Here is a 14,343-nt window from a genome sequence, read left to right on the forward strand (position 1 = left end):
AAAACAAACATCTTTGCTAGGTTTGGATGTGTCTCTGTTTATTTTTACCCTGTCTGCTAAATGCAGATTTTCCTCATTAATTGCTAATTCCAGCCTGAGACCACGCTGCCTATTTACTTATCAGCCCCGCACTGCGGGGAGCAGACGTGTCTTCCCACCTGATGCTCTCAGCCTGGCTCTGGGCAGCATTTGTACAAAAAAAAAAAAAAAAAAGACGATCTTTTAAAACACAGGGAAGACCCGGCATACTGACACACAAAACACCTCTGAAATCCAAGCACAGAGCCAGCCGTGGCATCTCCCCGCTGGGCTGTGCCGCTACATGGAGCTGGCTGGGAGGTTTTGAACGCGTAATTTCTGCCTGGGGAGATAAATCCCAACATGTCAAAACCAGGGGAAGAGGGTCAGTGGTGCAAGAGCTTGTTCCGAACAGGCTCATCACGACGTCTGGGGCTGTGGGGTGTCCTCTGGTGCAGGACTTGGCTCCCCCCTCACTGGGACAAATAAAACCGCACGGGGTGGCAGAGACGTGCCCTGTCCCGCTGGCAGAGGGCTGGATCCACTGTCCGTGTGGGCTGTACCCAGTTAGGAACTGGGATTTTTTTTTTTTTTTTAGGAGACGGGGGAAGGCAGAGAAGCCAGAGGAAGGCAGAGCAGCCAAAGGAGCCTGCTGACTGCTCCTTACCCGGGGCGAAAAGCAAAGCAAGCAGGAGATGAAAAGGCTGCGACGCCGTCTCCGTTCCCGGCAGCGTGCCCTGCCCAGCACGCCACCACATTGCTGCGGGTGGGTGGGGAGAAATCACGCCAACAGCCCAGCTCCAGCTCGGCCGCGTTGCATAAAATACGGGAACGCGCCGAGGGCAGGCTGGAGCCTACGCCGCCTCCCTCCCAGGTGGGTGCCGGGGCCGTTAGGCAACAGCACCCTCGTTTTCCTGCTTAGCTTAATGATGGATTAATTACGCTGGGCAAAATGGAAAGCTGGAGGCAAGTGCTGCCCTGTCCCCGGCTGCGGCTGGCACATGGGCAGGGGCGGCCAATGGATCAAGCCACCTCGCTCCAGCCCTTGTTTTCAGGAGACAGAGGCTTCATCCACCTCAGCTACATCGGTGCAGAAGCCCAGAGCCCCCCTGCAGCCCCGGGACCTCCCGGTGGAGCCGCCGTCCCCTGTCCCCTGGTCGGCTTGGGGCACGAGGGAGGCTGCGGGCAGCTCGGCCTCTTCCCGCAGGGCCGGGAGCTTCCCGTGGTGTGGCAGCACGCCCAGGCCGGCGCCGCGGTGCTGAGCTTGCAGCCTCCTCGTCACTGTCCTCCAAGTGGCTTAGTCCACAAGCGGGTAAAAGACCAGGAATGATTTCCCAGTAGATGGCATAAAAATGTTAAAAGAAGCATTTATGGGCAGTCTGCTGCCAGTAAGCGTAATCGGAGAAGTAAATGGTTGCCCAAATAGCTGCATTTCTCGGGTAAGGAGCCTGGGAACACAGCAGGCAACGTGCTGCCTGCTCAGCAGCAGCAAGGGGACGGGGTGGCTCGCCCTGCGTCCCGCTGCTGGCACCGCCCGAGCTGCCCCAGGCAGCTGCAGCTGGGCACCTGCTCCCTGGGGGAGGCAGGAACATCCAGGAGAAAAAGGGATTAAAAGGGAGACATTCCCTTGAAAATATTCTAAAGCCGGCGTGCGTGTTTAGACGGGAGCACGTGTGGGGTTGTGCAACAGGGCGGCGCAACGGGAGCGCGTTACAGCCAGCAGCCCTGGCAGCAGGGTGCCAGCAGCCACCGCTGCTCCCCGACCTGCACGTGAAATAAGTGCAGCCTGAGCCTCCGAGGGGAAGCCCTGAGCTGCCGAACCCTTGGCAGAGCGCTCCTGGAAGGGCTCCTCCCGCCCGGCTTCCCACCCCCTCGGCTCATCAGCGCTTTTTTGGCCAAGAAGAGCCCGCGCAGCGCTCGCAGCTGGCTGGCGGGTGACGCCATCGCCGCTGGGTGATGCTCGGTGTGAGCTCACCCGGCCCCATGGCACTGCCAGCTCCGGTTCCTTCCCAAAAGCTGCGTGACACGGGCGGCTCCGTCAGCGAGGCTAACTCAGCTCCCTGTACAAAGCACACCAGCCACCTGCGACCTTCCTCCGCTCCCTCTGGTTTAATGCCGTGGCATCCCTGACACACGATGGCTTGCCACAGCTCTGCAGCTTCAGGTGCCCGAGGCAGGAAGAGTGACCGCTGCGCATGGCCAGGTGCCAGCGCCCCACGCTAGGAACCTGGGGCACGATGGGGAGCAACAAACCAAGCTGCACCTTGACAACTTCAAGACACAAGGGTGGAAGGTTTAATTTCTCTCTCGATCACCGTTCTTTTTTAGAAAGTACCAGCAGGGGCAGAGCACTGTGTCCAGCCGTTTGCCATGCCACGTTTGTGCTTTGGAGCATTTTCAATCACTTGCTACAAGCTGAAACAAAAGCAGAGAGGGAACACAGCTAAGGCAGTGGGTGGCAAAGAAAATCGATTAAAAAAAGAAATGTTTTCTAGTTGGGTTCAGGCATTAAAGACTAGCTTGCCGTTTTCACTATAATTTGTTAGCTAGCTCCAGCTCCTACCTCAGACTGCGGGGACCCAGGTGCTCAAACCAGAGATGCAGCAGCTCTGATGGGTTAAGAAAACAGGATACACAAGGAAAGACAGTTTTATTAGTCCAAGTGACATAAATTTAAAAAAAAAAGGCAAGTCTTCAGGCACCTCCTTGCATTAGATAATTACTGACTGCAGTAACAACGCTGTGTTGAAGAGAGCACTAATTTAGTGGTGCCTCTCTGATTACACGATGCAGCACCAGCTGTTTGCCGAGTGTCCGTGGAACAGTGACACGATGCACAGCGAGGAGGATCTAAAAAGTACACAGAACTAATCGGCTGGTTCTGGCACTGTTTTCCCTCCCCTGCTCTTGCCAGCCTTGTGCCAATTAACTCAAAAAGGACTCAGCACAGATCAAAATTCCTACATGTGATCTCCTCTCCCTCACCCAGCTAAATTTGAATCATACGGAAAGCTCCATTTTAAGAAAAAAAAGTCTCATCTGAGACATTCACTCAGCCTTTAGCTTACCCCAGCCGGAGCCATCACTTCAGCTCAGTGACAGCACGCAATCACTGCCTTAGAAATATCTCAGCTTCTACAAAAGAAAGCTTCACTTATCTCCACAAGCCTACATAAAGCTGCTCTCTGTAAAGCTATTTATCAGCCTTTCAGCACACTCCCTCTGTAAACCCCAGGTGCTGAGAAAGTGCTCTGCTTCCCAGGTTGCACGAGCTGCAAAAGCTGTTACTTAAGAGTCCAATGCTCCCAGTTTCCAGGAAAAAAACAGTTGTTCCTGTAGATTAATAAGGTGGGTATTCCACACAGCAAGCACACATGTAGACTGATTGCAGTCACCCTGTAGAACAGACCTACTTGATGCAATGCTCCAAGTTGACACCACAGAGAAGAGCCTGAGCTTGCAAGCCAGACCAGGGCTGGAAAAAAAATATGTATTTGGTATGTTTTAGTTGACTATGCCGTTCAGTTGGCTTAGACCAACAAGAAACAGCTAAAGAAAGCAGCACTTTTGCTGTTTTCCTGTAACTGGCTTACAACCCACCTCTCTTCCTTGGTTAAACCAAAAGAGCTCAGATAGAAGCATCATTTCAGTCTGAACTTCACCTCACTTTCAGCCCCAGAAGGGCAATTAGCATTTACACCAAGCTTCTGCACATCTCCAGAGATTAAAGGACGTGATCTTTTCAAAAACTAGTTTAGTGGAGGTATTATTACAGGCTGAGGTCTGACCTCAGAGCATTGCCCTGCAGCCCCAGGAGGACCTGTCTCTGAACAGCAGCCCTTTGTACCCAGCTCCATTTCCCCTCCCTTCCAGGAGTCAGTCTGGCTTGCCCTAGTCAGGCTAATAACAGTTTACACTTGCCATGAGCAGATGCACAAGCTGAAGCCTCCAAGGTAGGGCAGGTTTGAAATGACTCATATTTAGCACTAGTTCTCAGGTTTACAGCAACTGCAGTCATGTTAAAGGCTCGCTTTTGACACTGCTGTAAGCACACTCAAGCAAATAGACTGCAGCAGTGCAGCCAGGAAGGTGTGCTAGCACACAAAAACAGCCAGCTTAGCATAACTAAGAAAATCAAGTCGCTTAAATCTCAAAAGACATTCAGTTAACACATCCAACACACCATCAGGCCAAAACAACAGTTTATTTCATTTTCAACAACATCTCAGCCATCAAAAAATAAACTCTAACACAGATGGATGGAAGACTTCTCTACAGTGTAACTAAGTGGGCTCTGACCCCAGGGGTTTGAATTGGAGTGACATTTTATTATTCATCCAATAAGTTAGGAAGCATGAGAATAAAGTGCTTTATTTCTGAGCCGGTATGAGGTCGTCAATGGACTGGCCTTTCTCAAGGCGTTTTTCCATTTCAATGAGCAGCTTCACACCATCCACCACCATCTGCACCAGCTCCACCTCAGAGAAGCCAAGGCGATCAGCATTGGAGACATCAAACACTCCTCCAACAGCAGCTGTGTCCACACCACCTGGAGCAAGAGGTTTAATTAGTATGTGACCACTGCTTGAGCCAGTAATTCTACCTTTCTTCCCTCACCAGCCTGAGGTGGGAGCACAGCAAGACAATTCTCTACAAGTTGCCACCACCTCCCTCCTCCCTGCAGGGAGATAAAGCTACATGTGACTAAACATGAGCCACTTTGAGCACACCATTAGGCGAGCTTTTTAATTCTTTTAATCCATGAGTAATCTAACCTGTGGCCAGAAGTACGTGCTGTAGCTATTTCCCAGTCACAAGTTAAATCAGAATTCCCATCCCTGCTTACAACAGGCTTACTAGGTCCACCTTATCTGGTGGTCAGAACACCACAGGGAAGGATATGCCTAGGAGTGCTCAGAAGCTGGATATGATAAGGTTTAAGCAAAGTATCTGCATCTCCACCTCTTTGAAACTATGACTTTAAGGCTCGGTTCTAACCATGTGCCTTCAAAGGCTCCCTTCTGGACAGTCACTGTCAGCATGAACCAAGACTTGACTTTGGTTGTAGCCAGGCTCTCACTGCTGCCTGGTCAGAGGCAGCCTGACATGGGCATCACTGCACCCTCACTTCTCACCTGTGCCTCGTTTCTGCAGCCGAAGCCTCTTGAGGACTTCTCCAAACTTCTCATGTTTCCCAAGGTTTGGCAGCTTGATGTGCACACCAGCACGGAGCCCCGTTCCCAGGTTGGATGGGCAGGTCAGGATGTAGCCCAAATGCGGATTCCACATGAACTCATGGTTTTTGGACTTGAAGAGATTTTCTATCTATAAATAGAAAGAATGAATGTTTAGAGATTGTTCTCTGCCTGAAAGATGTAGGTCATCCATTAGTGCTCATTTACAGCTTCAGTTGCATAGCAACAGCCACAACAGTTGGAGCAGCTATTTCAGTCAGTCACATAAGCCCCCTCCATTTGGGAAGGAAAGTCACCAACCAGGGGCTTTTAAGGCCTTCATCTTTCTCACTGCTGGGAGCAAGATTAAGCTGAAGCTCCACTACAAAGCCTAAAGTCACTATCTACTGGCAAGCTTGATTTAGTGCATGTTGAATTGGCATATCTGTTAGGATTAAGGAAGGGGCTGGTAAGGCTCAAGTTGATATGAAGACCAGATGCTGAGGAAAGCATTCAGCCTAGAAACTTCAGTCCATCTTTGTCCATCCACATTCAAGCAATTTCTCCTCCCACCCAGAGTCTCTAAATGCTGGGATTTATAGAACCATGTAGAGAGCCTTTAAGCAGTTTAGACACTTTGATAAGGGTATCAGATTAAGAAAACTCACTCTAGATTTCATAATGCTTTGCCAGTACAGACATTTTAGAGCCCTCACAGCTAAAGGCCTCATCAGGGTGCTCCCACAGACCCCAATTACAAAGAAGCACTCTGTGGAACAACAGAGAAGGCTCTGGCAACGCAGGATGTATCCCACACTCCCAGATTGGAAGAGCATGTATTGTCAGCTCAAACCAGAGAAATGTTTAACATTTACACCTACGGCTCAGTCAATATTTGATTTACCTGTGTTAGTCCAGTACAGAAGCGGGTAAATACTTCCTTCATGTTGCCACCTTTCTGCATGGAAATAACTCTAAGGTGATCCTCCTCATTGATCCAGACAAGGAAAGTCTTGTTATCATTGTGCCTAGGAGACAAAGACAGAAATGTCCATTTTCAATATAGATATAACAGCACCAAATTACTCATTGCTGTTGCTTTTGAGAAGCCTATTTAGTTGCTCCTTCAAAAAAAAATCTTGCTTTTTTTATTCATCCAGGCACTAAGAGTTAACCTAGCACTTTTACCCTGCTCTTTTCATGAGGTGGTTGGAAGTGGCCTGTATCTAGACAGGTCAGAATAAACAGTAACCATAACCCTGGCTAGTGCCATGTATGAAAGCCTAGAATTCAGTCAACCGCCTATTTTGGTCCTGAGTTTACAAATTTAGATTTAGGTTGGTCAGAGTTTGCAGGAAGGTGATTAATGCAGACACTGACACAGCCCAGTACACAGATGTTCATAAGGACACCATGTTGACAGTGTATAACCAAGACTTGTCAGAATTTTATCACATTCTGTCAGGCTGCACTTTGTACCTTATAAGAGAACTAAGGAGAATTTCCACTATTCATTTAGATCAAGGGCTCTTCAGAGATGCTATAAAAGCCTCCGAATACCAATGACCACTCTACCTTAGCTTGCAGCTGGTCAATATTTATCACACTAATAATTTCCCAGCTTGATTATGATCAAGAATTAACTGGTACCTGATGAAAGTTATTTATGTGCACTGAGACTTTACACTTCAAGCCTGTACATTAGTCATGCTCAGATGACAGCACTATCTAGTGCTTGCATCTGCAGGTAGGTGACGCAATCTTAAAGGTGACCTACAGAAACAAAGCATGCTTCCTCTGAGCTGTATTGAAGCAGCTACAGTAATAAGCTTGGAGTGTTCCAGCTGCTAAAAACTAGCCCTTAGCTTACAAGGGAGCAAGTTAATTATGCTGCAGAAGCTCCTGAGGTGCAGAGTTCTATGTAGGTGACCCACATCTAACAAACAGTATCCATCTGCTCCACACCTCTGCAGCGGTCAACTCATGCCATTGAGTCTCTAGAGGGGGGGAAAAAAATATCACTTGTACAGGTAAAGCCATCCTAGTCTGGCATCAGTGAGTTTCTGAAAGCAGAAGCAATGAGACTACACAGGAGTTACTACGAATCCAGCACCAGGTTTCAGCTAAACCCATGCTGTGGTTTGTCACCTGAAGTTACTCTCCACTCTTAAGATGAGAAACAAATGCAGTGGTACATCAACTCTTTTAGAAGTTAATCTCCTTTCCTAGGCTGCTTTGGTTACAGTCCGGTGCTTCACAATGCTGTGCTGGATGGGCAGACTCTGCCTACAGGCTAGTCCAGCTGGCTTGTTCCTACCAGCCCAATGCAGTGAGTGCTAACACTTCTCCAAATTCTGCTTTCAGATGCAACTTCCCCAGAGGATACCACAGAAGATTCTCCTTAGATTCAGCAGTATGAGCTCAGAGCCTGCCATTCTGCCCAGCAGTGTTAGCCACAACCAAAGTTTCAAGATTTTTTTTTTTTTTTTTGCAGGGACTTCATGCAATGCCTCCCTTCTGGGCATACACTCACCAGATTCCCCTGGCGTCAGGCCAATCTCGTGCCATCCCAGATGCCAGCAGAAGAGGAGAAACAGGCTTGTCGAACAAGAAGTGATCATCAATCAGCTGCTGCTGCTCCGCATCGGTCATGTTCCTCAGGGCATAGTACTTCCCCTTGAGATCACCTCCCAGACTACCCAGAGCTGAAAGAGAGTCACTTTTAGGATGGAACCGAAGATGACAGATGTTGCCAGCATTTTAGAGACTGCATTCAAATTATCTGCTCATTTTGGTTCCTCCCTTGCTTTCATCTGTAATGTCAATGCCTTTGTGGGATTGCAGAACTTAAGGCTGTATCAGATGATTTGTCTGCACCTTCCAGGCTTAAACAAGTCGCCTTTGTTCTCGTACATGCAGTATGGGATCACTACGGCTGCTTAACTGTAGAAGTAGAGTGCTTTCTTCCAAGGAGAATCAAGGTCACAAATACAACAAGCAGTTTTCTAGTCAAGGACTGTTACTCTGCCCTTGAGAAGTTTTGGAACAGTGACAGCATCAGTCTCCAGGAATGCACCTTGAGAGTCTCCTTCCCTCTCACTTAAAGGAGGTGGAAGACAACAAAAAACTGCAGCTAAGAAGTTCCACCGAAGACTAGAGCTCGCTCTAGTCAACTGCACACTTGGAGCAAGACTACACCTCTAAGCAAGCTGAACCTTAATGAAAGTCAATTAAAGCAGCCACAAAATACTGCAAATGTGACTCAAGCCCTGAAGTTGCTACATACCTGTTACATTTCAGGCTTGAGCCATGATGAACCAACCTCTTTCCCCACACACAGAGAAAAGCTTTCAAGATCAGCAAAGGTCAACTTAACAGAGTCCAACTTCCCTCTGACATATGCTCTTGCTCTAAGCTAGAAACCGTAATGCTGATGCAACTGGAATTCAAACTGCCATTTTCAGGGAGAGCTCTGTGTTCAGACTAGGCCTTGAGGAAGGCAGCTTTTGCCAACTGTCTCCATTCTCAAACTGCAAGGAGCACCTCTTGCCCAGATGTTAGTAGTTCCCCCTGATCAGCCGGTTCTCACTTTACCTTCAACAGACAGCTTTTCAATAGCCCGCCTCTCTCCTCTACTACAGTGAGGGGGAAGACAGAATCCACGGATGCTCCTGCCAGTTCTGACACGAGAGCTGAGCACGTAATTGGGATCCAGGTCATCACCACCCTACAAGATTAGGAAATCAGTGAGTACAGCCTTGTTGCCAAGATACTTACCCTAAATAATGCAGCTCCTGTGCATTTGGGCGTGCACCTTATACTTGAGACTGACTACTTGGCCTCTGAGCAGACATACTTGGGGACCATTTTCTTCAGCTTTAGCACAAGTATCTGTGTAACACAACCCTTGTTTTGAAGCTGAGGTTAGGGCTACCAAGTACATGCTAGAAAATAGGGACACCATCAGGCCAGCAGTTTTACATCTAAGACCAGCATCTGAGCTTGTTACCCCTTTTAGATCTGCAATCCAGAGGCATCAACATAAGACAAATCCTTATTTAGGTAGTCTTAACAATGGCTATTCTATAGTATGAGACCACCAGCTCATTTTTAGTATACAAGATCATAACATAGGAAGTGTTAAGGTTTGTAACAGTCCTTGATTCCTCAGAACGGGCTGTTTCGCTTGACTACAGCCAAGAGCTGACAGAAATACATGTTGAACGTGTTTGGCATAGCCTCTGCTGCTGCAGCCCATCAAGCAAGTTCCTGCTACATGCCAGCTGCCTGGTTCTACCCAGCTATTGAAACCCCACAGCAGCAGGCTCTGAAGTAAGACTGCACTGGGCACACTGCCCGTCAGTCCACGCAGGGTGAAACTGAGAGGACAGGGCCTGAGCAATCAGTTCAGACAACTGCCAACGACTTTACCCAGGCCTTTAATTGATCAAAAATGTATACCTGCAGGTTATCAGCATTCAGGTCGGTCTTGTGTTGATCAGTTGGTTTGTAGCCACCGTGCCTGTCTTCAATAACTGGATCAAAGAGTTCCTTAAACACATCATAGGATTCTTCATCGCCAGCTACGCATCCTACTGTCATTATGAAGGGATGGCCTGGAGTGGTAATAAAGTCAGAAGAGCTAAGTTTGGGTGATGTTTGGCTGTACTCCAGCGCAGCACTAACCAGGCAAGTTCTTTAGTGGTAGGTCTAGTCACTTAGAAATGCATTCTCACATAGGAGCAGCTGAGAGACCCTACATTTTATATTTCATCCAGTTAGTCAAAATGCAGTGCTATAGAAAACCATAGCTGTTGCCATTAAAACACATTTTTGTCAAGCTTTGGTTTAGGACAATTTTGCACAGCACATCCAATTTTACTAGCTAATTTAGACCAGCAGATAAAACGATACCTAAACAATCATGCTTTGCTCTAAGCAAGCACGCATCGCTTTGTTTGCTCAGCTACAGACAGAACTGCATTTTTGTAGTCTGCTCATAAATACCACCTCCACAAGCTTAGTTTAAGTCACCATATTCAAAAGCACCAGTTACTTCAGCTGGTTCACACAGAATATTCTCAACGCATTTTACCAGGATTATCAACCCCAGTCTGAATGACATCATCCAGGGTGAAGCCACTGGGCGTGACTCTGTCTCTCAGTTTCTTGTACAAATCCAGGGTTAGCACTTTGGCCATGTGGTTGTTGTGGGTGCTCAGGTCCGGGTACTCCTCATCGGGAGGCAGTCTCTGATTATTTAGTTGGGCCATTTTGATATTGCTAGAGTAAAAATAAATACTGTAATGTTAACACGTAAACGCATCTGCTCCCCCTTTTTTCATAGAAGTGCTACAGAACATCACATATCCACTTTGGAATAGGACAAGATCAGAACAGCCGGGTAAGCCCACACAGCATAAGAGAATTTCCCCCCCCAAGCTGTGTAAAAATTAGAACAAGGTGTTTTTTTTTTGGTTCGGATTTAAAGTATTTAGCAGAGCAGTTACATAATTGAAGTGTCTGGGAATTGATGTGTCAGATCACAGCAAGGAACATGGCTTGACGGAACAAGGCCTCTTTTAACACGGCCATGCGTTTAGAGCCGTCCTGCAGCGCTTTACGAGACCTGCCTCTCAGCAGCTCGAGAGCCTTGGGGGCTGTTGTCAAGAAGCACTTCCAGGAACGAGGGAGAACAGATCGTTATGTAGATCTAACGGGCCCGGCCGTTACCTGGGTTGTCAACCCCAGTCTGGATGACATCATCCAGCGTAAATCCACTGGGAGTCTGTTTGTCCCTCAACTTCTTGTACAGGTCCAGGGTCAGCACCTTGGCCATGTGATTGTTGTGAGCGCTCAGGTCGGGGAACTCATCATCAGCAGAGTGTTTCATCTTCAGGAGGTTGTGGCTGTTTGAGAAGGGCATGTCTGACCCTACTGCAGTCACTGGGGGAGAGAGAGGGGAAGCCTATCACCTGGGGGCTCGGCAAGCCTCCCCAACACCCAGGGGAGGACGCCAGGCACCCAGCAAGGTCACCTTGGCTGTCATTCCACCCGTGCCTTTCACACCTTTGTTGTCACAACACCTTCCACCAAAACAAGGCGGGACAAAATGATTGGGGAAAAAAAGTTTTCCACCTTCGCAAGCCTTGCCCCGTCCTTTAAACACCCCGGCAAGGGCAGGGCTGGTGCCGGCTGCCCAGAGACACGAAGGAGGCGAAGGAACGAGCCCAAGGGCGGGCAGGGCAGCCCTAGGGGGGTCCTGGAATGGCTTGGGGGGTCTAGAAAAGCACTAGGGAGGGCCCGGGGGCTCCGCGCCCCAGGGAAAGGGGGGGGTCCTGCAGCGCCCGCGGAGCCCCGGTCGGCCGGGTCCGCCTGCCCCGCTGGGGAGCGGAGCGGTGGGAGGCGTTATACAACGGACGGCTCCCTCGGGGAGCCTGGCTGGGGCGAGCCTATGTAACTACCCTGCTAAATATCGGGTTAAGCCGGGTTTACAGCGGAGCGCCGGCCACCGACGCGCCCAGTAAGCACCTGCGCCGCGCCCCCTGCCCCGCATCCCCCCTTCCCGCTCCCCCCGACGCCCTCCCAGCCGCACCCATACAATACAAAAGGAAAAAAAAATAATTTTTCTCTCTTTTTTTTTTTTTAAAGCCTCAGGACGGCTCGGCTGCCCCGGGACTTACCGAGGGCTCCGCAGCCAAAGCAATGACCTCCGCACCCAGCTCCGCACCCAACAGCTGCCCTCGCCGAACTGGAGCCGCTGTGCCGCTGCCGCGCCGCTTTTATATAGGGAGCGAGCCACCGCCCCATTGGCCGCTATTTATAGCCCATTCATTCCACTGGCCGAGGCGCGGGGGGGGCGGAGCCAACGGCCCGTCGCCGGCCGCGGCCAAGCCGGCCGCCATTTTGCGCGGCTTCGGGGCGGGAGGCGGGAGGCGGGAGGCGGGAGGGGGTCGGCGCGTGCTTGGGGCCGCCCGGTCCCTCACGGGGTTGCGGGCACGAAGCCGCCTTCGCGCCCCATCAGCTCAGGGCCGCGAATGTCCCCAAAACACGGTGCTTTTACCCAGCGTAGGCGGGCAACGGGGCTTCTTGTTGAGGCTTCGTGTCTTGGTTGAGGGTTCAGTAAGGTGTAATTATCTGCCACCCCACAAATAACGGCTCTGTAGAGCCGGGACCGGTATGAGGCGGTGATGGGAGCAATTAACGGCCCGTGGGCTTGCCTGACAAAGTCTCTCCACAGCTGTTGGGCTGCCGGTGAGCCTGCAGCACCTGTGAGGAGCAGGGTCCATCACTGAGCTACCCCAAGGGCTGGACACTGGCCTCTCCTCACCTCCAGCCATGGTCTGGGTCATTTATATCCGAATTTGGACATGTATTTATTGTGTAACGTGCAGAAGGTCTCCTACTTTTGTCATATGCAAAAAGGGAACCTTAAATTTTATTACAGTGTCTGGTTTCTCCCTGAAGACAAGAGCAGAAAGGCTGGGATTTGACCCCTCTGAAACTCACCTTGAATTCATAAATAGTGACTTCCATCAGTCTGAAGGATTTCTCTCAAAGCTATGAAGCGGCTGAGAATTTCATTGTTTACCGAAATAAAGCAATCAACTATCTTGATGTGCTTTTCACCTTCACATAACAGTTTATCTTTCTCTGAAGTGCAACAGAATCCATGTTTATCTTCCTGTCTGGGTCGTGTATTTAACCAAATGGATGTAGATCTAAGTCACGGCATTGCTTTGCTTCAGAGGAGTTGTGTCAGAAGACAGCAACAGAAACTCTTTTCCCACCTCCATTCTTTCAGCACCACAACCAGTACCCTCATCAAGCTGGCAAGAAGTGTAAAGCAGCATACAGAATTGCTTAGGATTAATAAATAAATAAATAAATCATTACAAAATAAAGCACAGACTACTTCAAATAAAAATGCGTTGTGTTTGGCTGCCATCCACATTTCCAAGTTACTCCAAGTCTGATATACTGAGATGCTGAGTATACAGATCTCCAGCAGAAGTCAAAGGCGCAGCATCCGTGCAAGTCTGGTCTCTTATCTCCGGGATCAAAGAACAAATCCTCTCTAAGTCTCCTCTGCCTTTTTAACCTCACAAAGTCTTCCCCTAAATTTTACTAGTTTCACACATTGCTCGTACTTCAGAATAGTGTAAGTTGCAAGTAAAAACATTCATATGCAAGTATTAAATGGACGTGAGTGTAAAATCATACCCAGAATCCTCATAATACTTTTTATTCCTTGATGATCTCAGTTGCAACATTTTCTTTTTTTTTTTTTTTTTTTTGCCAAATTCACAGGGAGTTCCGATTAAGGATATATTTTTTTTTTAAACGTAAACCAGTTATTATTTTTAATGTAGAAGAATACAAATAATACTAAGAACAACTTCTACAATCATATTTTCCAGTGTTTTTCATCACAAAAAACAAAAAGCATTACCACAAGGTACTGAAGGCTCCTTTTGTCTTATCCCATAATCTATTGCCACATGCGAGAGGAGCAATCAACTGTTCTTTACTATAATTGTTTTATAGATTTGTGGAGTCAAGGTTACGTCAAGAACCCAAATCCAAGGATTCACTTCTGCTCATTGGATACGCTCTTTCCCTCCCAGTCCTGCAGAACAGGGAATACCAGTCATTTTAGTTATTATAAGCCAGTAGTGTTCTCAATGTGCCATTCATTATAGCACTTCCGACACAAACAGACACCTCTTCTTCACACAACTTTTGTCTGAAAAAAGACTTGTAAAGAGAGTCAGGTTGGCGACATAATCAAAATATATCCAGTGTACATGTTTAATAAACACTGCACCCCTTACCCCCTTTTTCTCACCATTGCTTTTCAAATTTCTAAAATTCAGTAAGTCAGAAGTGGTTATTACCTCACTGGGTTTTATCCACACAATGTTTTGAGATTTGTTGAAAACTGTGTGTAAAGTGGATCCTACCTTCGTTACAGCATCCCATCCCAGCTTCCCTAGTGACTTAATTATAGATGCTGTGCTGTGTGTCAACAGCCTCTGATCAACTGTTTTATCTAGCTCATCTGCTGAGAGAATACTTTCTTTGGATAAGCCTGTATTGCCTGTTAGACTGTGATAAAGGCACCAAAACGTACCTTCCATGCTGGGATGAT

At 48.4% G+C, this 14,343-nt stretch overlaps 1 protein-coding gene across 3 annotated transcripts; it reads right to left on the reverse strand.

Annotated features, from left to right (window-relative positions):
- Positions 1 to 4,203: 4,203 nt before the first annotated feature.
- On the reverse strand, positions 4,204 to 11,981 carry CKB (creatine kinase B). Of its 3 annotated transcripts, none has more exons than XM_035551445.2 (8): positions 11,876 to 11,981; positions 10,926 to 11,138; positions 9,654 to 9,808; positions 8,787 to 8,919; positions 7,726 to 7,897; positions 6,097 to 6,220; positions 5,154 to 5,343; positions 4,204 to 4,567 (listed from the first exon to the last, which is right to left on the reverse strand). In XM_035551445.2, exons 2-8 carry the CDS (start codon positions 11,116 to 11,118, stop codon positions 4,389 to 4,391), a joined length of 1,146 nt encoding a protein of 381 aa, XP_035407338.1. In that variant the 5' UTR covers positions 11,119 to 11,138; positions 11,876 to 11,981; the 3' UTR covers positions 4,204 to 4,388. The 3 variants fall into 3 exon arrangements, with proteins under 3 accessions (XP_035407338.1, XP_035407340.1, XP_035407339.1); XM_035551447.1 differs by lacking the exon at positions 10,926 to 11,138 and adding an exon at positions 10,288 to 10,475 and having other exon boundaries at positions 11,876 to 11,946; XM_035551446.2 differs by having other exon boundaries at positions 10,288 to 11,138; positions 11,876 to 11,945.
- Positions 11,982 to 14,343: the final 2,362 nt, after the last annotated feature.

The sequence above is a fragment of the Cygnus atratus genome, chromosome 5 (assembly GCF_013377495.2).
Source record: "Cygnus atratus isolate AKBS03 ecotype Queensland, Australia chromosome 5, CAtr_DNAZoo_HiC_assembly, whole genome shotgun sequence".
In the NCBI taxonomy this organism is placed as follows: Eukaryota; Metazoa; Chordata; class Aves; order Anseriformes; family Anatidae; genus Cygnus; species Cygnus atratus.

Bases quoted from the DNA above. Each gene is read 5' to 3' on its own strand.
- CKB (XM_035551445.2), bottom strand. From the start codon at position 11,118: ATGCCCTTCTCAAACAGCCACAACCTCCTGAAGATGAAACACTCTGCT. The intron at 9,809-10,925 runs GTAACGGCCGGG...TTACCACTCCAG, and splicing joins GACTGGGGTTGACAACCCAG to GCCATCCCTTCATAATGACA. The intron at 6,221-7,725 runs GTGAGTGTATGC...TTTGTCTCCTAG, and splicing joins CCTGACGCCAGGGGAATCTG to GCACAATGATAACAAGACTT.